General features: G+C 53.0%; 1 protein-coding gene across 2 annotated transcripts; it reads right to left on the reverse strand.

The window, feature by feature from the left end:
- On the reverse strand, window positions 1-27,056 carry TNIP3 (TNFAIP3 interacting protein 3). Of its 2 annotated transcripts, XM_070414166.1 has the most exons (12): window positions 26,739-27,056; window positions 26,526-26,612; window positions 21,824-21,904; window positions 19,291-19,356; window positions 17,995-18,126; window positions 16,841-16,969; window positions 13,693-13,812; window positions 12,149-12,274; window positions 10,791-10,841; window positions 9,273-9,371; window positions 6,157-6,217; window positions 1-803 (listed from the first exon to the last, which is right to left on the reverse strand). In XM_070414166.1, the coding sequence occupies exons 2-12, from the start codon at window positions 26,559-26,561 to the stop codon at window positions 772-774; spliced, it is 933 nt and encodes a 310-aa protein (XP_070270267.1). In that variant the 5' UTR covers window positions 26,562-26,612; window positions 26,739-27,056; the 3' UTR covers window positions 1-771. The 2 variants fall into 2 exon arrangements, with proteins under 2 accessions (XP_070270267.1, XP_070270268.1); XM_070414167.1 differs by having other exon boundaries at window positions 26,526-27,056.

Here is a 27,056-nt window from a genome sequence, read left to right on the forward strand (position 1 = left end):
TTTAATTGGTGTGAGAAGTCGGCTTTTCATTAACAGCCACTCGAATCCACAGGAAAGAAAACCACACATTTAGCCACAAACCCCAGGTCTCTGAGCTGCTTCTGGGCACACACGGGGGCAGCCAGTGGTGCCCCTCAGGCCAGGGCTCCCCTCACGGTCTAGTCGCCCCACACGAAGGCGGCGCCCTGTTCTCCGCACCCCGAGGAAGGAAAAGTGGCAAGCTGATCATTTTATTCAGGTTGAAGCGCTCATGTGGTTCCCACAAGGATCTACACCTCCTCAGTCCTGCCTTTGGGTCTCTGAGGCCCCGAGTGAGGCTCTGAGTGAGGCCCGGCTAAACCGCCTACAGGCTGAGCCCCCTAAAGACCCTCAGAGCCAACCTGTACCAGCGGACACTTTCCCTGGGGAGCATGTGTTCCCGTCAAATACAATCTTGCACCAGCGGGGAGTTGCCGGGATCACGGAGCCACCCCTGTGCACCCCATGGCATGTGCCGGGGTCTCAGGAAGTGGCGCGCGATCCGCCTGCCAGTCTGTGCCGAGGACACGGCGGTGTGTGGGCCGTGTCACCCTGGCCTCCAGACCCCACGGGATCTCAGCCGTCAGAGCCTTTTCCTCTGCCCGGGCCCAGGCATCACAGGATGGCGGGGCAGGTGGAGGACAGGTGGCAGAGCAGGTGGTGGGGCAGCTGGGGGGGCAGCTGGCGGATGTGAGCCACCGTCACAGGCAGCGAGCACCCAGCCCGGCTCTCCCTGCGTCCATGCTCCTCGGGCTACTGGTCACCTTTCTTTTCTGAGGAGAAACCTGTGAAAACAGCAGGAAGATGTTTCAGATTGAAAATAAACAGCCCACCTCTCTCTCTCCTGGCTGAGGGCTAGCGTAAACCTCTGGGCTGGTAAAGCAGAAATGATTGGTGAGCTGCCCACAGGTGCCCGCCGAGACCCCCTGAGGCAGGAGGTGGCAGGTGCTGCTCTAGGCGCTGACAGGTGCCCGCCCTCCGGGAGGCCCCGTGCGGCCAGGGGCAGCCGTGCCCGAGGAACGCTCCGTCCCTTCTCCTGCGGGCGGGCAAGGCATGTGCTATGACACTGCGTCATACGTGCTGCTGGTAGGGTCAGTATTTAGCCAGAGAGAGACAGCTTGCCAGGTAAACGCCTTTTAAATATGGCCCTGGGTACCGGCTGTCAAAGCCACAAAAGAGAATGTTAGGGGGGACGTATAATCTGAATTAATCAGAAAATAACCATAGTATTTTAAATCTCAGAACGCATATACTTATGCGAATAGGGGGTTACGTTTTTCTTAAGTTTCCTTTTCAAGGCCTGTGAGAAGCGATTGAGGAGGTGACTCAGCTGTGAATCCAGCGAGCAGAACCGATAAGCATTGTCAGGCCAACCCACCAGGAGTCAAAACATTGTCTCATCCACATCATCTTATCCACATCATCTTATCCACATCATCTCCTTGCCTGATGCCTGAGGACGATAGTTGACATCCGTGGACCCCAGGCCTGCACGTAGCTGCATTCCTCACCCCAGCCCCTCCCTCTTTATAATCCTGTCCCCTGCACCTTGCTGTAAGACAGGATTTGATGCCTGTAAGCGCCCTGTCTTCTTGGTGGGCTGGCCTTCTCAGCAAACGCCTTATCTGAGTCCACCCTGCCTTCCTTACTGGACACAGCGACAGGCAGCCCAAGCTCCACTGGGGATTTCCGGTTACAAGATCTCAGTTTGATGAGGCACTTACCCTGAAGGAGGGGCATGTGAAGGTAGGGCATGAAGACCAGGATGGAAACCTGGGGGCAGTTTATAGGACCAAGATAAGATGCCAAAGTGGGAGCCACAAGAAGACAGAGTCCAAGTGGCCCACTCATGGCAGCAGGAAAAAAATGCTATTGATGCCGAGAAATGAGGTGCTTCCCTTATTCAGTGACAACCTAGAATGTGCTAGGGCCGTGGTGGGCAAACTGCGGCTCACGAGCCACATGCGGCTCTTTGGCCCCTAGGGTGTGGCTCTTCCACAAAATACCCAGATCGCTAAGGGCAGACACATAAGACCCAGCTCAGCCCCCCGAGTGAGGGGTGGGGAGGTGCAGGGGGGGACTGGCAGGCGGCAGGCCCACGTGGACCTTCTCGCTGTCACCAAAGATGAAACAAACAGCTCAAGGTCACAGTGTTCCAGGAACGCGGACGTCATTGTACGTGCCATTCTGAGAGCAGATGAAACAAGACTAACATGTTCTTTGTCAAATCACATGTTTCTAAGCAGAAGCATCAACAGCTGTGGACTTCAACGTATAAAAACCCCATTAGCTAACGCTGCACAGAGAGAGAGCCCGATGCGTCTTAACTGCCTTGAAAACCTCCATCGAAATCTTCAAAGAGTTGATTCTCAGTGTGTCCCCGGAGCGCATCCTCGGACAGTGACCGAGAGAAAGGGGAGATGAGTGACCCCGAGACTGACCGAGGCGGCCCAGCACCCCTGAACCAGCCCCTGGCCATGGAACCTTCTCTGCGTCCCCACTTTTAGGGGACCCACCTGAGCCGCACCTGCCCTCGCTGTGCGAGCTGCCGCCCTCTAGAATACGATCCTGGTCCTCACACGCAGACCCCCAAACCCCCTGCCCAGGGGACCCCCCGGCCTGCTTCCAGTCTTCGTCATCCTCTCCCCAGGCCTGGCACAGGTGCTGCTTGTGGAGTGGGGAGGAGTGTGGGTACACCAGCCGGGCTGCCCTCAGATTCCGTCTGACCCTCCCGGAGCATGGTGGACAGGCAGGTGGACGGGCAGGTGGACGGGCAGGGAGCCACTGAGCCACGGCCCAGCGCTGGCTGGACGCTGAGCAGCCGAGCCGTCCGCTGGCCTCAGGCTGGGTGGCGGCAGGAGGGGAGACTGGCTGTCACGCAGTCTGAGCCTGACTCAGACGGTCTATTCGCACACAGAGCAGCAGCCCGGCCCCGGGACCGTTAAGGGAGGGTCTGGTGACGTCAGAGAAATGTAATCACCTCTATGCCCCTGGTGCCTTTACAAGCCCCACAGGCTGAAGCTCTACAAACACTGAACGCAGAGGCGCCACACCCCCGTTTCAGGTGAAGTTGTCCCGAAGAGGAGCAGCTATAAGGGGAAGGTGTTAGGGAAAATGTAACGTGCTTCACACGGTGGGGCCGGGAAGTGAACTAGTCAGCAGTCACAGGAAGTTGATAAAACGGAGACCAAGACCAACAGCCAAGCACACACACGAATTCATGTCAATTGAAACGTCCACGTTCTGAAAGGACCATTTTCACTTAAATATAAGCAAAGTGGTTCAAGTTCTTCTACGAATAAACAGGAGTTTTTAAGAAATAATTTTCATTTATAGATGATCAGAGTCTAATTTTCCACCCATTTTTCCTTCTGTTGCTTGAGTTGTGTTACTTGTGCCCCAAAATATAGGGGGCCTTGACAAGTAGCCTATTCCTGAATGGTGGGGTATAAGTATATTAGTCACATAATGAAACAGTGACTGCTGTCTGAACCACGACATCTGTGCAATAAGAGATCTCTAAGCCCCTATTTGCTTAGCTACCAATACCACCGAATTACCTTTGAGAATTTGAGCAATTGGGTTGGCCCTGCACACCGAAATGAGCTTTCTGATTAAATGAGCAAACAAAAAAAGCCCTGGCCAGGTGCTCAGTGGTTAGAGCGTGGCCCGAAGACTGAAGGCTCTCACGCTCGATTCCAGTCCAGGGCACGGACCCGGTTGCAGGCTCCATCCCTGGCCCCGGTTGGGTGCATGTGTCTCTCTCACATCAATGTTTCTCTCTCTGACTCTCCCCATCCCTTCTATTCTCTCAAATGGAAAAAAATATCCTGGGGTGAGAATTAACAACAACAACAATAAAAACAAAAAACAAAACACCCAACCACCAAGAGCCACTGAGGCGGGTGCAGGGTGAGTCCGGCGTCTGCCACTGCGGGGGACCTGGCTGGAGCTTTGAAAGAGCGTCAGCTTTGGGAGCTGGCGGGGAACAGCAGGACCCGCAGCCATAGATTTCTGTGTTGGGAGGAAAAGGACAGGATTCGAATGGCAACCAAGCCACCCGGCCGGTTTCCCCCCCGGCCACAGGCCCCGGCTGCTCCTGACGTACCAGTACGTGCCACGCACCTGACCGTGCACGGGACCGGGCCTCCCCTGGGATGCGGTCAGCGGCCGTGAGCAGCATGGAGCACACGCATGTGTCCGAGGGAAGAGGAGATCACCGAGGGTTGTTATGCCGCTTCCCAAGGGTACGCCCCGCTCTCATAGTCATAGCTCTCATTTGATAAACTTCTAATGCAGCAACGGGCACGTTTTCAGGGCCCTGTGGGCTGTGACTCAAGCGCAGGTGCGGGGTGCGCACACGTGGGATTTCACCCCAGGCCGGAGTCTTCCTATGGGGACTTGGAGTGCTACTCACAGTCCCAGGCCTCAGTTCCCTCCTTTGGAGACGGTATCGCAGTAAAAACTACTTTATAGCATCTTGTGAAGATTAAAACAGTGCTTTAAAGATACTCAGGTTAACAGATAATAGAGGCTTGGTGTGGCGTTTTTTTTTAATTTTACCTCTGTAGCAACTCACACAGCATATTTATATGTCACAAAACTCTATCTCTTCCCAAGTAGACAAAAATTGGTAGGTTTCCTATACCAGCTGTAAAATCCTATTTTTTCATATTTTATTTTGGTTCATCTCAGCTCGTTTCCATTTTATATCATGATTAGCTTCTGTAACACTGGTCCAGGAAGAATCTAATAGTGACATATAGACGGCCTGATGATATTACTGAATTTTCTTCTGAGTAATTACAGTTTCTAGCGATTACACTGTAACTCGGGAAGAAAATATCTTTAATATTCATTCCAGACCAATCCAAAATGGAAAATCATAATTTTGGGGTGACAACTCAGCTATTAAACTCCGCTACCGGATTTCAACATCGCAGACGCCCCCAGCGGTGACGGTGGGAGGCAGCAGCCTTTCCAATAGAAGCTCTCACTGGGGCTGCACTAAGCACCTCTGAGAACCAGCGGTGGTGTTTGTAGTGGAAGCAAAGGAGGAAGCAAGCCTGCTGTTCTCACGTTCCCTCTTTCCTCTCTGTGACGGTCCGAGCCCAGGCCTCTGTCATGCCCGTGCAGGTGTGCACGGCTGGCCAGGTGTGCACACCACAGCTCCAGGGGCTCCATTCCCGACGGCCAGGGGCAGCCCTGGGACAGGTGAGGGTCACAGCCTGGCAGTGGCACGGGTGACCCTGGCTCCCTGCCCCACCCCACCGTGGGCTCCTTGTCCTGAAAACGCACATTCTGTGACCCCAGGCGCAAACTCAGTGAGCTCAGCTTTCAGCGTGGCCTGACGCTGGGTGGGCTCAGCCTCAGCTTTCCCAGGTGGAGTCACGCCTCTGGCAGGGAAGCGCCCAGGGCCCCGGGTGTGTGTCCTCAGACTTACACGCGTGCACCTCGGACTTTAGCCTGTGTTCGGAGGGAAGTGGGACTGTGATGCTAACTGGGCCAGGCCGGCCTGGCGGACACGGCCCACTCCTGGGTGGCCCCGTGAGAAACACGCTGGAGAAAGGGGAGCAGGTTCCGGGAAGGCGGAGAAGAGGGGGAAACCAGAGGAAAACGAGATGAAAGAGTCCTCCCAGGTGTGGGCACGCTCTGTGACTTTCTAGTCTCTCCAGCAGCTCGGAGGTGGGCGTGTGGCACGCCCGGCGGAACAGGGTCTGCCATCGCCATCGGGAACACATGTGAGCCTCGGTTTCCTCTGTCCGTGTGCCAGTGACATTGGGAACATCTGTGGGGCGAGCACCCCCGCCCCCGGCCGAGGGGGGAGCATCTGCCTTTGGAGGGGAATCACAGAGCCCGTTGCGGCTGCACCCGCTCCAAATCTGCGTCTCAGCCCAGATGGGACCCCGGCTCTGAGGCTGGAGCGGAGCGGCAGCCAGAACCGGCCCACGCGCTCCCGGGTGAGAACCTCTGTTCTTCCGCGGGACGGCAGGCCTAGCCCAGGCGCGCGGAGCCCAGCTGTGTGCGCAGCACAGCCCTGTAGCGCGTCATTCACACAAACCTACGCAAGTGAGCATCCCCCGGAGGCCCCATTAGGACGCAAACATGACAGAACGTGCGGAGCAGCTGTGGCCTTACCGTGTGCCGCGTGCTGCGCGTCTGGGGGCAGCCGGCCCGGAGCACCCCGCTGGCGGTCTGGCTGTGTGGACAGGAAGCCTGGTTAGAGCGTGTGGATCAGACATGCAGAGGGGCGCGTGCAGAGGGTGACGAGGCTGCACAAGGTCGCTTCTACCTGAGCTGCTGGTGGTCCTGCTGGTCTCTGAGACCCCCCCCCCCTCAGCATCTGGGCCCCCTCCGGACCCCCCACCCCCACAACCCACCCCATGGAAGGCCAGATGTGATTGTTCTGGGGTTGTGGCACATTTTCTTTTTCCAAAACAGATGTGTTCTGGCTGTCTGCCGAAGTATAAACACTTCTGTAAAACTCACTATATCCCATAAATAAAACAAAGCCATTTCCTATCAACAAATAACAAAAGAAAAGTTCTTTTTAGAACTTCACACAGGAGGCAGCAGGAAGACCAGAGAGAAAAATGACAAGTTTGGCGTTTTCCGGTGGATCCAGGGGGAACGCTGAGCTGTGGAGGGAGGACCGGGCCCTGGGGGCTCAGGGTTGGGGGCAGGACAGCTGGGCCCCCCCCCGCCCACTGTTCCCGAGAACCCACCCCACGTGCCCAGGTGGGTCAGGCTGGAGAGGCCGACGCCCGAGTGCAGACCTGGATTTCTCTCCAGGGATGTCTCCTGGGTTCCCACCAGCTAAGAGCAGCTGGATGCTGAACATCAGGGAGCACGTTACACGAACTGCCTTCCTTAATCGGCCTGTGGTCGGCCATTTCAAGATGCGCTCCCAGCCAGACCGGCGCGAAGCGGCTCGTCTCTGCTCCATGTGCTCAGCCTGCGTCCTGCCCAGGCACCGAGTTCACGCCTGTCCTTCCCTAGTTCCGTCACCTCTCAGAGAGAACTCGGGGGACTTGCTCTAACCCGGAGCCACGGGGAGCTTGGCAGGGCGGCCCGGCCACGGGAGGTAACCCCAAACTCAGTCCCTGACAAGACACCAGAAAGCTGCGCTCAGCACAGCCTGCGCCCCCCCCCCCAGCACCCCCTCAGACACCTCGGCTCGTGGCTCCCTTCGTGCACAAAAAGCTGGGGAGGAAATGAGATCGCCTCTGGTTTTCATCGGCTCGTTTATGTCGAGCTGCCTCGGTGATGCACTGGGTCAGGGCTGAGCCTGCGCCGCACAGGCCAGCGGAGGTGCCCAACGCGGGCGAACGCGCTGTCATTGCACAAACGCGCTCGCACGTGCTTCCACTCAGGCTCGGAAACAAGCAGGGAGCGGCCTCCTAAAACTAATTCCGAGTCTTTGCGAATTCTCCCCTCACGCCGAGATTCTGTTTGCGTAAGCGCTGCTCGGAAATGCAGGCATGGCACACGGCGTGGAGTCTTTTCCAAACGCAGGCCTTACGGGTGGTAATTGTACAGGATCGGCCGCCTTATCTCTGGTCATCGATGGGGAAAGTTTGATGAGCTCTTATGACAAGACAGTTTCTCCCTTCTGTGCATGAATGAAGGTGTGAAGAAAATAGCCACTTTTACTTCCAGATAAACCTGGATGATTCATTGATTTTACAGGAATATTGTCCCAATTCCTTAACCCAGGGGTCCTCAAACTTTTTAAACAGGGGGCCAGTTCACTGTCCCTCAGACCGTTGGAGGGCCGGACTATAGTTTAAAAAAAAAAACTATGAACAAATTCCTATGCACACTGCACCTATCTTATTTTGAAGTAAAAAAAAACAAAACGGGAACAAATACAATATTTGTATTTGCATGTGGCCCGCGGGCCGTAGTTTGAGGACCCCTGCTTAACCTGTGGGAGCTAGCATCTAAGTAAATGTCTATCTCTTTATAGTTCCCGCCATATTAATTTACTTCTCCCTGCTCTGAAAAGTATTTAAGGAATCGTAGCTGCGTTTGAAGATTCCCACGAACATTTCTGTAAAGACCGAAAAGTCAGCAAACGCATAAGGAAAACAAAAGAACTGGGGGAAGGCGAGCAGACAGAGGTGGTGATTCTGCAACAAGACCGGGTTCGAGTAGGAGGCTCATTAAACCCCTGCGCCCACAGGCACCGGCCCTCCCTTGCGAAAGGGCTTGAGTCACATTCAGATGCCGAAGTATGGGCCCCGGAGGGCCCGGCTCCCTGTGGGTGCTCCGCTGGGGAAATGCAGCTAAATCTCAGACTCTTTGCAAAATTAGAAGCACTGTTAATAGTAAAAGCAGCGGGAGAGGGGAGTGGTTGGACCAAACAGCGAAAAATGCATCTTTTGTCTCCCTGTGTGAAGACCGTCTGTGCAGGCAGGATGGAGGGCGTGGGGGGGGGCGGTGGAATCTGGGACTAGAGGCAGGGAGGGTGCTGGGCTGACATGCAGGCGGGCTGTCTGCGTCAGTTCCACTAACACACGATTGCCCCCCGTCCAGGCATCCGCCTGGGTGGACACAGCCGTGGAGAGCCACGGAAGTGGGTTGCATTTTCTTGGCCCCTTTAAGAATATCCTTTCAGCCCTAACCGGTTTGGCTCAGTGGATAGAGCATCGGCCTGCGGACTCAAGGGTCCCAGATTCGATTCTGGTCAAGGGCATGTGCCTTGGTTGCGGGCACATACCCAACTGGGGGTGTGCAGGAGGCAGCTGATCGATGTTTCTCTCACATCGATGTTTCTCACTCTCTATCCCTCTCCCTTCCTTTCTGTAAAAAATCAATAAAATGTATTTTTTTAAAAAGAATATCCTTTCAATTGGAAAATGTTAGAAACTATTTTGCCCAGATGCAGCGCTATCCACAGTAGTTCAACCTAAGTTGACAAAGGAAAAGGGCGTTTCTTGAACCGATTTTTGCTTTATTCCCTTTGCTTTTCGTTATACATAAAAATGTCCTCTTGGTAGAATCAGGTCTGGCATTAAAAACGACCCATCTAACATGCTGTGTGTTTGTTCAAGGGCTTAGAACTCAATGGGACGCCTTGCAGTGAATGTCCATGTCTCTGTGGACACCATATGGCAAGTCAGTGAGAGTGTGTGTGGCCCCTGTCACTCCGCAGATTAGGGGCGGAGCTAAGGTGCCACATTCCAGAGATGGGCTGATTTCATGGCAGCAGAACGCTGGGCCAGCCCGCAGGCCGGGAGCGGCTTACTCACCGGGAGCCTCGGCAGGTCCGGCACAGCCCCGGGGTCGGCAGCTGCGCCCGCGTCCGGCAGGTGGAGACCCAGGCCGCAGCGACAGGGCAGGATGCGCATCTGAGGAGACAAGGCCGTCGGTCACTGGAAGTGGGTGCAGCGGGGCCTCACACTGACACTTGCTTTTACAGTCACATGGTTTGGCTTCAGTTTTTGTTATTTTTAATTTATTGGTTTTCAAGAGAGAGAGGAAGGGAGAGAGAGGAAGAGAAACATGGATGTGAGAGTCAAACATTGATCAACTGCCTTCTGTACACCCCGAACCCGGGATTGAGCCCGCAGACCGGGCATGTGCCCTGATCAGGAATCCAACCTGCTACCTGTTGGTGCTCAGGACAACACCCAACCAATGAGCCACACTGGCCAGGTAGTCTTTTTTTTTTTTTTTAATTGATCTTAGAGAGGAGGAGGGAAGAGAAAGAGAAAGATCAATGTGAGAGAGAAACTCAGATCTGTTGCCTCCTGTATGAGCCCCGACCGGGGATAGAACCCACAACTTGGGTAAGTGCCCTGAGCAGGAATCCAACCTGCTACCTGTTGGTGCTCAGGACAACACCCAACCAATGAGCCACACTGGCCAGGTAGTCTTTTTTTTTTTTTTAATTGATCTTAGAGAGGAGGAGGGAAGAGAAAGAGAAAGATCAATGTGAGAGAGAAACTCGGATCTGTTGCCTCCTGTATGAGCCCCGACCGGGGATAGAACCCACAACTTGGGTATGTGCCCTGAGCAGGAATCAAACCCGTGACCCTCTGGTGCACAGGACGATGCTGGACCACCGGAGCCACACGGGCCAGGGTTAGCCTAACTCTGTCACAGCAGGTGGAGGTCGGACCCCGGACCGACACAGATGAGCTCACAGCCGACTTACTTAAGGTGAAGTTGCTATTTTTCTAATTTTGAAGAAATTAGCAAGACTTGAGAGGTAGCTAGCGTTAACTCCACTGAGCTGTCTTCACAGAAGGGCCTCGCATTGCGCTCTAGGGAGTTCTCTTACCTGAGGCGACACCCTTGGGCTCAACTAGTCAGAGAGGAAGCAGTAGAGGACTACGAGGACTACGACAGCCATGGGGGACGGGACAGTGTCGGGGCCGAGAGGGGACCCTATTCCCCAAAAGAGGTAGACATCTCGGTGGTAGTTTCCCACCGTAAACTGTCAGCAACTGCAGGGCCACAGGGAGGGGCTTGCCCAGTGGCCGTGGTCTGCACAGGACACTCCTTGTGAGAACACACAGGCTCGGGCTTGGTCACGTGTGGCAGAGCATGTGTTTCTCATGTGTGCAGGGCTGGGGGTCCCTGACGCTCTCTCTGTGGCCCTCGGCCACAGTGACCACAGGGCTGCCAGGCCCCGTGGGGACATGGAGGCCCTGGGACCGGCTTGGGGGAGAGCCATCCAGGGAGCGCAGGGGTGAGGGGGGTAGGGGGCTGGGGGGGCGTGCGGGCACTGAAAGGCTCCGGGAGTTCAGTGGGCGGCCACTCACCTGTTCCAACTGCCGTTCCAGCCTTTCTTGCTCCAGCCGGCACGCTTTTACCTGTGGACAAAGCACAGGCATCTGCCTATCAGAAAGGGTCCGATGGTTCCTCATGACACTGCTCGGGACCAGCTCTCGGGGACGCCCGGGGGCTGCGGGGACCACGGAGCGGAGGCGCTGGGGAGAGCAGGCGGCCGTCGGGCTTTCCGGACACGCCCGGGCTCCGTCCCGGAAATCCCACATGAGGTCTGGGGACGTGGGCGGTTCATGTTGTTATTGCAGTGGGTTCGGGGCCCTTACAGTTCTCAGCGTGAGGGGGTGCATTTCCGTCTGGATGGAGGAGGGGAGGAGCAGATGTGGGTGTGGACATAGAACAGCACCTGTTACTGAACGGAATGGGGCGGCCACAGGGTCAGGTCCCACAGGGGCCCGGGCACGTCCTGAACAGTGTCAGATAGTTCGTAGTGCATTTTCCTTTTTTAAGCCAAAATTGTGTCCCCTGCATTGTCTCCATTCACATTAGCATTTACCCATCGTGGTGGCTTCCTGTGTCTGCTTTTAATATAGCCGATCATGCTTCATTTTAGCGGCTTACATTAATAGACCCTATTCCAACGAGCTGGCTCACATTACCGGCTTCCCAAATACTCCAGTCACAGTGACCTTGGGGCCCCGAGAGGGAACACCTCGGCCCCACCAGAGTCTGTGGTTCTCAACCTTCTGGCCCTTTAAATACAGTTCCTCATGTTGTGACCCAACCATACAATTATTTTCGTTGCTACTGCATAACTGTCATGTTGCTACTGTTATGAATCGTCATGTAAATATCTGATATGCAGGATGGTCTTAGGCGACCCCTGTGAAAGGGTCGTTCGACCGCCAAAGGGGTCGCGACCCACAGGTTGAGAACCGCTGCACCAGACAGACACGTAAATGACACTTAGCAACGGGCCTGTTTTTGGAAGACGGGGACATTCCACTCAGCCCTTCACAGAACGTGACAAGGACTTGGAGACAAGGTCACTGCCCTGAGGAGTTTCAGGTTTGCCTTGGAGTCCTGGGTAGGCCAGCTCCCAGGCGACCAAAATAAATATCAGGAGGAAAAGATCAAAAGAATTAGACCTCAGAAAAGAATGTTGGAGTCCAGCTGCTGGGTAACTCCTCACTACAGTTACACTAAAAGAAACACTCAGTTGTTCCCAATTTCTCACAAGATGGTTTAAGAATCGTTTCATCCCCTGTGCTGACCTCTCAGAAAAATTCAGCGTCAAATACCAGAAGCCCCAGAGTCTCGCGTTTTCCCTTAAGGGAGAGGGTAAAAGTGCACCAACCACATGCGGGCCAAGGCCCTTCGCTCTGACGTGTACCTTGGACTTCAGCTGGTTCAGCTGGGATTGCGACGTCCGATTCATTTGCTGCAGCTGCTCTTTCTCCCGGTTGAGTCTCTCTCGGTCCGACCTCTCCCTTCTGAAGTCTTCCTCGTAGATCTGCACCTGGGAGACATTCGCCGTGGTTACTGCGCTTCCTTTCTCCTCAGCGCGGGGCTCGGGGGCGTGTCCGTCTGCGTGTTCCTTCTCCCTCCCATGACCATCTCCTCTCGGGGGGGCAGGAGCTACACCTAGCACACAGGACTGTCATGGTGACTGTGATTCTATCTTTCTCTTTGCGTAGAATGGCCCTTCTCCACTTTCTCCTGAATCCATGGGTTCAGAAGTAGAGTCATAACATGGATATTTTGAAAAGCATTGTCCTCGGCCATTGTTTGCTGCCTATTGCATTGCTGTGGTGACCTCTTCCCACGGTACGTGTGACCGTTTAGAGAAGCCACCGTCCCCGGCTCAGGGCTCAGACGTGTGGCGCCTGCGTGCAGTTCCGAGAGAAGTTTGCTAACAACCACTGAGACGCTATGTGTTGACATGCTGTGTGCAAACATAAGTGACAAGGTGAGCCCAGCCTGGGGACGGAAGTCTCATATGTGGAGAATCAAAGCATGATCGTCCAAAGGTTTCCGCAGGCGATTTTGGAGGTAAATTACAGAAAAGGAAACATAGCAATATTTCAGTGGAACAGCTCTCCCGAGATGCTCCAAATATTCCAGAAAAGTAAGCAAACCAAAGAGAAAAGCGGACTTAATTGCTGTTGTTTTTCATTGGACGGCTAGTACGTGGAGCTGCGGAAACAGCAAACGAAGCCTCGGGAACGAGGCAAAGGGGTTCCTCCAAGACCATGACTTAAATTACAACGCATATGGGAACCTGGTCGTTAGAGCTTTGTCTGTTAACACTCATGCACATGATACCTCCATCCCCAACAGGCAATGAGTTTTACCTGGTGGTTCGTCAAGTTGAAGTCTGTAATACTACAAAATGTAATCGACGAGAGAGGAAGAAACTAAACATCTCATGTAGACTCCCATGTCGGTGTACACATTAATGTTTAAGGCTCGGCAGCCATGCATGGGGCTAGGTGAGTGGGGAGGAGGCGGAGCCTGTGTGAGGGCGGAGGAGCAGGTCTAGCCCCTCGGTGACATGATCAGCGTGGAGTATCATTCCCTTCAAAACCACCCTCGTTGTTCAAAAGCCCGGAAGCCAAAAGCTGCAAAACCACAGCCCAGCTGCTCCCGTTGTCTGAGACGAGACGGCCCGAGATCCGGTTAATACTGTTTGTAGAATAAAGCAGGCCTCCCTGAAACTCACAGCATCGCGCCAGAAGGGTCGTGGTGTGTCCTGGGACAAGCCTCTGAACCCATCCGACGCTCGGGCCTTCTGCTAACAGCCTGAGGTGCCGTGTTCTGGATTCTGCCGAGAAGCTTTGAAGTGAGCTGATTCTCTCTGACTCACTGAACAGCGGACTCTCACAGGTGCCCGAGGGCCCAGCCTCTCCACGTGCTCACGCCCCTGCAGCCTCTCACCTGCTGTTTGAGCACCTCCATCTCTGTCCTCATGTCCTCGTGCCCGCACCCCGCCTCAGGCCCCCCAAGACGGTCCTCGGGAAGCGGAGAGCATTCGACCTTCAGGGCCTCCTGAAGAGCCTGTGTTGCAAGACAAGCACATTGTTGACCTGAGAGGCACGTGGTCTGCATTTCTCTGTGACAGTTACCGTGATCGTCTCCCCGGCACCCAAAGGCAGCGTTCCCTCTTGGATGCCGCTCTCATGACTGAATGACTTTGGGTTTCCTGGCCTGGGCACTTACGTCTTTTCTCCATGATGATGCTTGTTAGTCAACCCTCATTGCTACTCTGAAGGCTTTGCTATCGTAGCCCCTTCACCTAGCCCGCCATGAAAGGACAGCATATCTATGCTCCTTCTCTAGGCTCTGTCTTTCTCTAGAGCAGCGGTTCTCAACCTGTGGGTCCCAACCCCTTTGGCGGCCGAACGACCCTTTCACAGGGGTCGCCTAAGACCATCCCGCATATCAGATGTTTACATGACGATTCATAACAGTAACAACATTACAGTTATGAAGTAGCAACGAAAATAATTTTATGGTTGGGGGTCACAACATGAGGAACTGTATTTAAAGGGCCAGAAGGTTGAGAACCACTGCTCTAGAGTCTCTGCTTCAGTCAAATAACGATCAGAATTGAGGGACAGCTTCCCCCGAGAGGCAGCAGACTTGCCCGCCCCTGGGCGGTGCCGCCAGAGACCCTGGGTCAGCAGGTCGGGGCTGGGGCCTGAGACCCTGCCCCCCCAGAGCTGATGCTGCTCGGGCAGATGCCATTCCATGGAATATTCTGCTAGATCACTGTGTCCCCGAGGGAGAGAGGGACACAGAGACGTGAGCCATGTGGAGTCACCACCCGTCCCCACCCTCCGCAGCAGCCCGCCCGGCCTCGCTGCAGCACCCTGCTCCCCGGGAAGGTGCCCAGGGGCCCATGGGGGGCAGAGAAGCCTCCGCTTTCCTGGCATTCAGTACAGCGTGGCGTTTCCCCGGGGTGAAGAGGTGAAGGAAATAAGACAGGTACGTTTGCCAACAGGATTCGCATCCTTGCTCAGCAGCCATGGCACTCGAACGTGTCCGTTTGACTGATGCTGCCAATGAGTCACAGCGCCTGTTCTGAGGGCCTCTGGCTCAGGATGCGTTTACTAGAACAGACGCCCACTATGGCGACGGAGCACCCCTCCCGCTGGTGTGGACTCAGCACGCACACTGGGCGGTGACCTGCTTATTGTCCGATCTCCACGCAAACAGGAAGGGGCACCTCAGAGCCACGGGAGCTCATCCCTCTGTGTTTCTTTAGCACAGTGGTTCTCAACCTTTCTAATGCCGCGACCCTTTAATGCATTTCCTCATGTTGTGGTGACCCCCACCCATAAAATTATTTTCGTTGTTACTTCATAACTGTAATTTTGCTACTGTAATGAATCATAAGGTAAATATCTGATATGCAGGATGTATTTTCATTGTTATAAATTGAAAATAATTAAAGCATAGTGATTAATCACAAAAACAATATGTAATTATATATGTGTTTTCCGATGGTCTTAGGCGACCCCTGTGAAAGGGTCGTTCGACCCCCAAAGGGGTCGCGACCCACAGGTTGGCAACCACAGGTTGAGAACCGCTGCTTTAGCAGCTTCAGCGTTGCCCTCGTGATGACGCTATCAGCACCCCACCTGCCTGTATCACTGCGATGAGGTCATAAAGGCCGGGAAAGAAAACAAATGTGTGGGCTCGCATATGTGTGGCCAGCCTAGAACTCATCAAGGAGCGCCTTAGCGCCCGCGGACACTGCAAAACCAGCCAGGGCCTTACTAACACATTTTTAAAAATTGTAACTATTATGACATTTCCTAGAACTATGTAGCTAAGCAACACATTTTAACAAACAATTCTTCTTGGAGGAAGAAGAAAACTCTATTTCTCTTACAACTTCCTGAAAAATGACATTGACATCACCCTTTCACAGGGGTCGCCTAAGACCATCGGAAAACACATCTATAATTCCATATTGTTTTTGGGATTCATCACTATGCCTTAATTATGTTCGATTTGTAACAATGAAAATCCATCCTGCACATCAGATATTTACATGACGATTCATAACAGTAGCAACATGACAGTGATGAAGTAGCAACGAGAATAATGTTATGGTTGGGGGTCACCACAACATGAGGAGCTGTATTAAAGGGTCTCGGCATTAGGAAGGTTGAGAACCACTGATCTAGAGAAACACAGAGGGATGAGCTCCCGTGGCTCTGGAAGTGCCCCTTCCTGTTTGCGTGGAGACTCGGACAATAAGCAGGTCACCGCCCAGTGTGTGCTCTGTTAATGATACGGGCCCGTATTAACTCCCAACTTTACATCAGTGGTCGCCAACCTTTAGGACCTCATGGACCACCAGTGGCCCACGGACCACCGGTTGGCGACCGCCTCTTTAAATGACACCCCTGGTCACAGTTAACCGCGGCAGGAAACACACAGTCCGCAATACAGGCGTTTTCAGGGCCAACCACCACTCCTGTTCGGGAAGACGATCTCTATGATTTTGGTCAATTTCTAGTGTTTTGAGAGATGTGTGTCTCAACTTAACCGTGGACTGCAAGGGCTGCTGGTCCGCATACGACATGGCCCTTGGAAAAGTCAACAGCAAAGCATTTCATTTTTTCATTGATCCTTTCCCCCTGAAAATTAAGCTCTTACCCCATAAAACACACACACACACACACACACACACGCACACACACGCACACACACGCACCCCCTACCTCATCAGCCTCACGCCAGAGTCCTGACGATGGTGTCGAGAGCAGCCTGCTTCCTGTGGTTGACCCAGAAACAGGCAGCTGCTCACAACACCTGCTTGCTCTGTGGCTCTGCCAACTAAACACCGTCCTTCCCCTCCTCCAGATTGCCTCCTCATTTGTTTTCCATGAGGAGTCTTTGCAGGGACACGAATGCCCGAAGCCTCCGCGGCCAAGCCCGCTGACCCACGCCAGGAGGAGAGATGAGCAATGTCACAGAGACGCCCCTGTGCCCGGGGCCCGGGAGCCCCTGCAGCGCAGGCCAAGTGGGCCTCGCCAGGAGGGGCCCTCACACAGCCCGGCCTGCCTGGTACCTTGTTAAGGCGTTTTATTTCACACTCATAATGCTCCCTCCTCCTGCTCATGGCAGCGTTGTTCTCCTTCAACAGCTTGTTTTCTTTCTTCAACGCGAGTAATTCTTCGCTCAGGGTCTGCTTTTCCTTCTGAAGGGAAGAGCCAGAAAACCAAGTCAGCGCCGTTCCGATGATCGACTGACCGGCAGGCAGACGCGGGCTCCCACACGGCCAGGCCAGGGACTCTCAGGGCACCCATCCCACTGGAGCCCGCTCCCTGGTGGAGGGCGGGTTGGCATCGAAGAAACCCTTCTCTTATCCTTCATGCTGGGGAGCTGTGTGCCCTCAGACGAGACATCAGAGTCCCCGATCTCACTTGGCGACAGGCCCGCGAATGAGCTAGTTCCCGCGCCCAGGTCTAAGCGATCATCACCCGCCTGTCGCGTGACCTCGGCACAGCTCAGCTTTCTCAGCTTGCCACGGGCAGAAATAACGCCTTCTTCCCAGGTGAGCTGAGAGTGCCAGATGCCATAAGGAGGGTGAGGGACTTCCCAAAATGTTACATTTTTCTGATTTCAAAAATAATACCTATTTGGCTCGGCCAGTGTGGCTCAGGGGTTGAGCGTTGACCTATGAACCAGGAGGTCACGGTTCGATTCCCGGTCAGGGCACATGCCTGGGTTGTGGGCTTGATCCCCAGTGTGGGGCGTGCAGGAGGCAGCTGATCAATGAGTCTTTCTCATCATTGATGTTTCTCTCTCTCTCTCTCTCTCTCTCTCTCTCTCTCTCCTCTCCCTCTCCCTCTCCCTTCCTCTCTCTGAAACCAGTAAAAATATATTTTAAAAAATAATACCTATTTGTAAAGCTCTCTGTAAACTGAAAAACAGCTGTACCAATACAAGTTATTGTCATATTATTGGTAAATATGAATTTTAAAAAAGGAAGAAAGAAAAAGCTGAATTTTTTTGAGGCTGAAATGCCCCAGAAAGATGCCCCCAGCTCCGTGGCTCAGGGTCCACCTGCCCATTTGCGGACAGAGGATGTGGCCTTGTCCTTCCTCTGGGTCCTGAGAAGGGCCCGTCTGTGACCCTGTGACTTCCATCACTGTCCTCCCTCACACTTGTCCCCGCCCCATGTCCTCAGCCCCCGGGCTGGGTCACCCTGGCGGCGCCCACCTCCTGTCTGTGCTGCTGCTCCTGGACCAGGTCCGCGGGCCCGGCGCTGGCCCTGGGGCTCGCTGGCCGTCCCTTCTCCCGGCCGCCGAGGAATCGCTCTGTGGCCTCCAGCTTCGTCTGCAGCTCTGCAAGCTGGGGAGTCGGCACAGAGGTTACAGCCCCCCCCTCCTGCCCCCACTGGAGCCCACACCCCCGAGGCTTCTCAGCTAGCGAATCAGGGACAGCCAGGCCCCGCTCCTGGGGGTCCCACACCCTGACCAAGGCCTGGGCATTTGCATGCCAAGAGGCCTGTCCGCGACCAGAGACCCAGCCTCCCTCCTGGCTCCAACCACACCACCTCCCAGGGCACTGTTAGAGCTTATACAGGGCCTCTGGGCCTGGCCTTCCACCCCCAACTGTCCAGGAGTGGCCAGCGGGGCAGGGGTGTCTGCGCCTGGAGAAACGCTGCCCCGTCTAACCGGCAGCCTGACCTGCACAGGCCACTGTAGCCCTGAGTGCGGACGGCAGTGAGGGGCCCAGGGCAGGTGCTCCCGGCGGGAGCGCGAATGGCACCTCCCCAACCCCGTGCGTCCCCAACCCCATCACGCTCCCGCCAGCCGCTCGGACGCAGCATAAACGTGCTCAGATCGTGTCCTTTAGTGTGGCGGCCCCCACGCTTCCCCGGACTCAGGACCGCAGGGGCCTGCCCTCCTCGCACTGTGCCCTCGGTCGGGTTCTGCGCTCCCAGTTATCAGGGGCTTCACTCCCTTCCTCTCTGTGCTGTGGGAGGATGTTAAACTCTACATTGACTTGGACCTCTTAGAAGATATTTTCTCCAAAAAAGTTTTTGACAGCAAAGCAAGCGCTGCTTGAGAGAGAACCTGCTTTAGTGAGAAGAGGGGACGCCCCATTCTGTCGCCTCCCCTGGGGCCACTGTGTCCCTGTGCAGAGTCGCCATGGCGACCAGTGAGGGAATCGGAGAGCTGGCCTGGCGTGACACGGGTGCACCTGAGACCGACCTCACCCACTGGTGACCTGCGTGTCTGTGGCCCTGGTCCTCTCACCCGGGCCAGGTGCCCCACGTGCCCCATCCACGTGCGTGAGAACTCCCGCGATGGCTCCAGAGGGGATGTGAGCCATTGCCAAGACCGGGCACGGACAGCGGGCACTCACCTCCAGGGCCCAGGGGCAGCCGAGCCTCAGCATCCCTCCTTCAGCTGCTGGCTCTGCACCAGTCCCGCCCCTGGGATCCCAGCACCCCCGCTTGGCTCCCCCGGTGATTGACTGGAAGCAGATCCCCGACAGGCAGGCGCTTACCTTCCCGGCGTACAGCTCCTTCATGCTCCGGAACTGCTGGTCCCACTGCCGGTTCACCTCCAGGAGCTGCAACCGTGAACACGTGGCGAGTCAGCAAAGGGCCTGCCCCTGTGGACGTCTGGCCAGAAGGAAGTCGCCTGTGAGGTGGCTGAGGTTTTGGAAACCCGGGGGAAGACGTTGTTCTCGAAACGCTGTCGCCGTCGGCGTGTCTTGGCCAGTCCACCGACCGTGTTATCAGCACCGTTAGCTTGGCTTAGTTTCGTGAATTTTTATCTTTGTTTAATCCAACCAGAATCTGGTAAAAATGTCTAAGTACTGATGGTTTTCTGTAAGATTCACGAAACTATGAAAGGTCTTTTTTCAAACCTTTCCATATGTTTCTATGTGCTTATATTGATTATTATAATGAAATCTTCCTCCCAGCTTTTTTAAAAGCAGCGTTTATACTAACAAATTCCAAACCCATTAACTGAGTATCATTTGCTTGCAATAATGGGCTTTTTAAAAATCCACATGTGATTTTTTAATATGGATCAACAAATGGATACTATCGAGTTTTTGAAAAATATAGATTTTCAAGGAATAATAGTTTCGTCATAAGGCAATATTTAGAAATAATTTAGGAGGCAAGCAGTTTGAAAGTTTTAAAAAAAAACCACACAACTATGTGCTACATAGAAGGAAGGAACAGACACTATGGCCTGTGTTTTAGTTTTCTTGTAACGGGAGTGTGCAAATTCCCCATGTAGAGAAACTCTAACAACCACCGGCAGACATCCATGCAGAAGGCAGCCACAATGGCTAAAAATTAGCACGACTTTCTCCTGATTGCAAATCAAACCATCTAATCCAGAATGGCAGCTACAAGGTAATTCTTATGCTGGGAACACAGGTGGGTGCTTATTGTGAGAGTATACAGCTGAACTCTTGGCATTTAGGGATCGACCTTCTGTGCCATGGTAGCCACGGTAGCGTGCCTCGCTGTGGCTCAGGGATTTCCGGGGGCCGGTATTATATGCAGCACCACAGGGAGTAGAGGGCACGGAGGAGCAACAGGAAGGATGTCATACACAGGACAGCTTAGAGGAGCAATTACAGAATCGACAACATACACGGTGCTACACTTGCTACTTTTTTCACCTCTTCCCCCGTTGAGAAGTGCCGGACACCAATTCCAGCATAACAGCAGGGCTGCATCTGGGAATGGCTGATGGCATTTCCCCAAACCTGAAAAGGGATGATTGCTTGGCTGCCAGACAGCTCAGGGCCGTGGTCGGCAAACCACGGCTCTCGAGCCACATGTGGCTCTTTGGCCCCTTGAGTGTGGCTCTTCCACAAAATACCACGTGTGGGCGCGCACGTACAGTGCGATTGAAACTTCGTGCCCCATGCGCAGAAGTCGGTATTTTGTGGAAGAGCCACACTCAAGGGGCCAAAGAGCCGCATGTGACTCGCGAGCCGAGGTTTGCCAAGCCCCAGTTTGCTGACCACTGGCTCAGGGCATCTTAATCTACATGTCATTGCCTCCTACTGGCCAAACACCTGAACAGCTGTAGGCTAATTCCCCCATTCTGACAATGGACTCTGTATGAAATCCTGACCCTTTGAAGTGTATATCTCCGCCTCGCCTCAGGACAAGTTGTGTTAATAAAAAGCATGGGGTCCTGAGACTTTAAGACCTTAGACCTTAGACCTTAGCTCCTTTAGCTAAGCTCCTCTGACCCCCAAATGCCTTTCAAAATTATGCTTCGTCTCTGGACTATTTAACCTACGCACAGCCTCCTCCAGATTTCCTGAACCCTTCTTGATGCTGGAACAAGAACCCCGGCAGAGAAGAATGAAGAGGTTCTAACATTCATTAAACTCAGAAATTCAGAACTCAAAAACACAGCACCCATCACATTCCCGATGACACCTTAGAAGCAAACATTCTTTATGGTACCACTCCTCAACCTCCGTCAGTTGGACGCCCAGATCACGAAGTCGTAGCACCTAAGCCAGCTATGTTTAAAGTCTTGGACAGTGTGTCAGGTTTCGAGGACACAGGGTACAGGTGATAAGCTCTAAGTTTAAAGAAAATTAAGATTATCATCATAGGATTTATGACTGTCATTCATTTGTACTGAGAGAGCAAGTAGGAGATAAGTAGGTGACTAAGAAAAGCACTTGCTCTCACACTAATGAAGTCCAGCCCCTAGAGCAGTGATGGTGAACCTATGACACGCGAACTCGTTTTTTTGGTTGATTTTTTTTTGTTAAATGGCATTTAAATATATAAAATAAATATCAAAAATATAAGTCTTTGTTTTACTATGGTTGCAAATATCAAAAAATTTCTATATGTGACACGGCACCAAAGTTAAGTTAGGGTTTTTCAAAATGCTGACACGCCGAGCTCAGAAGGTTCGCCGTCACTGCCCTAGAGGTAGTGACTGTGACCCCGTCACAAAATGAAAGGTGCATCCGGGTGATACACTCTCTGTGTTATTCTCAGCCTCAATCCACGGCGCATGTTGATTCAACTCAAAATTACCTCTTTTCTCTGTTTTTCCAGGCACCTTATCTTTCGTTCAAGAGAATTTGTCGAGCTTTTTCCTCTTGATGGGTCAGCACACTTGAAAAAAAAAAAAAGAGTGAAACAAAATAGACTATAAAATAAACAGGAAAAATACTGTCCTTCACAAACTCCACGCATTTGGCAAACTCTCATGCCACGACTTATAAAACAATCCTATTCTAGCAGCAGTGAATCTCGCATCACAGTCCTTCAAGAGGCCTGTTGGTGCATACGCCTTATATCCACCTTGGAATCCTTATATAAATTAACATAAAGTAATTCTCTAGCAAATTATAAAGCATCTATGGAATAGGCAATCAAGAAATTAGGATTTTATGACCTTGGACTTCAATTATTTTTTTAAAAATGCACTTAGAAACCTGACACGTCTCACAGATGCAGGCGGGGCATTTACACGGGAACATTCCTGAACAAGCAAGTTCGCAGGTGTGTCCGTGACCTGAAGGGCCGCCCTGGAGCAGGTCAGAGGAGTGAGGGAACCGACTAGAAAAGAGACCAGCACATGCTGGGGTCCAACCCCAGCAGGTCCAGGGGGCCCCAAAGGTGTGGACGGAGTCGGCGAAGAAGGAATGACACGGAGACAGCCTTCAGTTGATCAGCAGCCTAGCCAGGATCTCTAGCCAGGAACTCTAGCCAAGTTCTGGTCAGGATCTCCAGCGAAGTTCTGGCCAAGTTCTGGTTAGGAACTGATGTTTATTGTCTTGTTACATCTGTATTTATACCAGCCGATTTTAATCCTGTCAATTTCTATTGCAAAGGTTAGGGCGTTTCTTATCTCCATTCCAGGGAGTAAAGATTATGTAGCTTAAGCGTGATTGTTTGTAGTTAAAGTGATTAACTACCCACCTGGCACTTAGTTAAGGGGTTTTATTCCCTCCCAAACTTCAGGGGAAAGTCCCTACCTGGGGAAACAACCTTTCTCGGAGAGGTGGCCCTGGTTAAAACACACAGCGCCAAGAAGGTGAGCAAACATATTAAGAACAGTATGCCATATACGCCAGGTCCCTTGAAACATATGCTGTGCAGATGTTTCTTCCCTGCAGCGACTGTGTCAAGCAGCGAGGATGGACTGGCTCCCAGCAAGCACATATGGTTAACGGGCAGAAAGTTGATTCTAAAACAACAGTAAGTCAGCTACCTCGATGGCCATCATACAATATGTTATAGCGGCGGGGTGGGCGTAGAAGGGGTGGGATTACGTCATTTTAACCAGCCCTTTAACTAGAGACACCAGGTGACAAATTGTCAGGGTAGTTTGTTGTTGTTGTTTGACCAGGGGAGGGAGTTTTTGTTTAAAGAAAGCGCAGCAGCTCTAGGAATCACCTGCCCTCCGCCCCAGGGATGATGAGGGAGCTCCCTCCGCAGCCTTGCTACTGGCTCAGCTCCGTGTAGTGATACAACACATCGGGCGATAGTCCCTAAATCCCTGTTGGGTTTCAGGCTCAAGTTACTGTGGACCACAAAGCTGCTTAAAGATATTCACGCGAGATTAAGAAACACATTCAGAACACGTCGGCCTTCCGGAGACGTGCCAGGAAATGCCCTTTCGCAATCGTCATGGGCTGTCAAGGGCTTCTCTCGTTGGCGATGATTTATGAACTGCCTTCGCATCTTCTCTGTTCACGCCTCCCTCGGCGCTTTAGGGTGGTGCCCTTTGCAGGTCTGTAGATGCTGCTCTTAATGTTCCTGCCTCTTCCCATTCAGACCCATGCACAACTCAAACACCCTTTACAAGCGACATTCTGGCCCTAGCTGTTTGGCTCAGCGGTTAGAGCATCGGCACGTAACTCAGTTGCAGGCTCGATCCCTGTCCCCAGTCAGGGCACGTGTGGGGGGTGGGGCAACCAGATGATGTGTCTCTCTCACATCCATGTTTCTCTCTCTATGTGTCTGTCTCCCTCCCTTCCACTCTCTAAAAATCCTTGGGTGAGGATTAACAGAAAGAAGATTAAAAGCGACATTCTGACTGCAAGTGGCTCTGGTGGGTGCCAGAGTGGCCCCAGATCCAGGCGATAAGTGTACCGGGAGCTGCATCCGGGCTTTCCCTTTGGGGGAAGACGTCCAGAGTAAATATTGGGCATCCTGGAAGGAACAGGCTGAGAGCCAGCCCTGCCCAGTGTGCCCTGAGCTCACAGAGCAGAGGAGCCACGGCCAATGCCAGGCCCGAGGTTCTCACACAGCCACGGGTCACATGGGAGCCAGCCAGCCACAGGGCACCCGGGCACTGAGCCAGCAGTTCTGGAACGGAGCCAGGGCAGCTCGACTTTCTTTCTAATGGACTATTTTTAGAGCAGTTCAGGGTCACAGCACAGCTGAGTGGGAGGCGCAGAGATTCCCCGTGTTCCTGCTGCCCCCACACGCGCGTAGGCTCCCCACCCCCCCACCCGAGGGGCACCTGCTACACCGGTGAACCTGCACGGACACATCACCACCACCAGGCCATGGGGTGCGTTCGCGTTGTCCCCTCCTGGCGTTTCCCACGTTATGGGCTTGGACAGATACAGAGTGAGTGACAGGTGTCTATCATCACTGTGGCATCACAGTAGTTTCATTGCCCCAAATTCCTCTGTGTCCCACCTACTTATCCACCTCTATTTTACACAAATCCCACAGGTCATCGTGATTCATAGTAAAGTGCAAGGTTTTCCCGTGTCACACCATTCTCGGGAACATGGGCTCATGCTAACGTGCCAGGTTCTCCCATGTCACACCATGCCCTGAACATGGTTCATGCTAACGTGCCAGGTTCTCCCATGTCACACCATGCCCCAAACATGGGTTCATGCTAATGTTCAAGGTTCTCCCATGTCACACCATGCCCCAAAGATGGGTTCATGCTAATGTGCAAGGTTCTCCCATGTCATATCATGCCCCAAACATGGGTTCATACTAACGTGCCAGGTTCTCCCATGTCACACCATGCCCGGAACATGGGTTCATACTAACGTGCCAGGTTCTCCCATGTCACACCATACCCGGAACATGGGTTCATACTAACGTGCCAGGTTCTCCCATGTCACACCATGCCCGGAACATGGATTAGGGTCTTTACGGGTCTCCTCTCTGTCTGTGATATAGAAAAAGTCTGGGATCAGCAAACATTTGTATGGCCCTGCCTTCTGGGAATCTGGGTTAAGAGTAATCAGATGGTGTGCATTCTTCCCCCCCCACATAATTTTCTCTGAAAAAATATGAAACATATGGATCCTTAATTTTTATTTTATAAATAAGAGTAATTGAAAAGCTAGATACAGTTCTGGGAAGGAGAGGGAGAGAAAGGAGAGAGGGGACAGAGGAAGATAGATAGATAGAGAGACAGAGAGAAAGAGAGAGAGAGAGAGAGGATGGAGGGAGGGAGGGGGAGAGAACAGGAACAAGAATGGCTTGCAAGCATAAATTATCACCAGAAGCTTCTCTGGAGATTAGCCAACACTTTGCCATGGTTCCTATGTCTCAGGCATGTGTTCACATGAAGCAAATCCTATTAAACAACGTTTCGGGGATCTTTCCATTTACATTTGCTTTGCTATCCAGTTGCTAATGAAGGCATCTGATATTGCAGGAAGTGCAGATTTTTTGTCATTGGTCCTACTAAGGGCCCAGTTATGTGACAAGGATCCCCCATAAAATGTAATCCATTCGGAGCATTGGGGTGTTTCCCTCTCATTTACCACAGTAACAAGACCACCCTGCGCCAGGCAGGTCTGACGCTGCTCAGTTACATACCCAAGTGAGCAAATGAGTCTCACGTAGTTTCCCATGATGTCTTGGTTATCTCTTTTAAAAAACACATCAAGAAAGCACATTCGTTCGTTCATTCATTCATTCAAATAGTATCTGTCGTAGTAACCAGTAACCAAACAAAGACAACGGTACTAATTCCAAATATATCCTATATAATAAAAGTCTAATATGCTAAGTGTCCTGTCATCCGGTCAGCCATTCAACCAATCAAATCATAATGTGCTAATGATATGCTAAGGCCGCTCAACGGCTTGCTATGAAGTGCACTGACCACCAGGGGCCAGATGCTCCAACTGGTAGGTTAGCTTGCTGCTGGGGTCCGGCCAATCTGGACTGAGCGGGATGGGATAGATATGCCCTGGAGCCCTCCCTTTGCCCCTCCCCATGTCCAGCCTGGCCCACAATTGGCCCCCAACACCCCGATCAGGGGCCGGGTGGCCAGCCAACTGCCTGAAGCCCCTCCCCTCAGCTGGCCCTGCCCCTGATGGGACCCCATCAGGGCCGCTGGACCCAGCCATGCACAAATTCATGCACCAGGCCTCTAGTATATTAATATTTTACTATGGTTACTCTACTGCAATAATACATTGTATTTCCAACCACATTAATATAATATCCTTTTTAAATTTTACATTGAATCAAATTCTTCTAAATCAAGAGCCAAACATGAAGCGCATCGACTTGGGAAGTAACCGGATTTAACCTCTCACTAAGCGAAGGAAGAAATATAGCCCAGAGGTGGCAAAGACAATGCAATGTCTCCCAGCTCTCGTTTCTTTACTGCATTGCATTGTTTAAAATGCAGAGCGGATCTTAGCTGAAGAGCAGCCTGGCTGTGTCCACTCCCGTTCATCTCTGCACCCTTAGAGATGTTGTGGGCCAGGGGTGCCCACCTCCCCGAGGGCGCTCTTACCTCCGCGGGCTCTGTGCCACCTTCCACAGCGCTCATTCTCCGCGTGCCCTGCTCAGGGTGCGCCGGGGGGGCTGTCTGTCCTGGTGTCTTGGAGAGCAGAAGGAAAAGAAGAAAGAAAATGGCTCTTGAGGTGTCGTTTCAAGGGAGGCCAAGCATTCAAAGTTTCAAAAAGCCCACAGAGCGTGGAAAACAGGGACAGCGTCTCGTCCTTACAAGGGAACAGGGCGCCCAGGACGCGAGCTGCACGGAATGGTTACAAGCCCAGCAACTGCGATTTTAACATTTCCTCTCTTCCAAGCAGGGATTTCCCGGGATGTCTCAAGCTGGCAGGCTGTGACTCAGAGGCTAGGGGTGGATTAGCCCTGCTGTGGTATGTAAATCGCCATTCTTCTTTTCCTGGCAGCATCCTCCGGGGAGGGGAAGTCACCGGAGCCCGGGCAAACCAGGCCCCTCACTGCCATCACCTCCCTGCAGCCGGGAGGTGACCGCTGACTCCTTCCAGCTCACTCGCCGTGTCCCTCAGGCCAGGCT

This window comes from Myotis yumanensis, unplaced genomic scaffold (genome assembly GCF_028538775.1).
Source record: "Myotis yumanensis isolate MYYU_CA2020_CCGP unplaced genomic scaffold, mMyoYum1.0.hap1 SCAF_5, whole genome shotgun sequence".
Taxonomy (NCBI): domain Eukaryota; kingdom Metazoa; phylum Chordata; class Mammalia; order Chiroptera; family Vespertilionidae; genus Myotis; species Myotis yumanensis.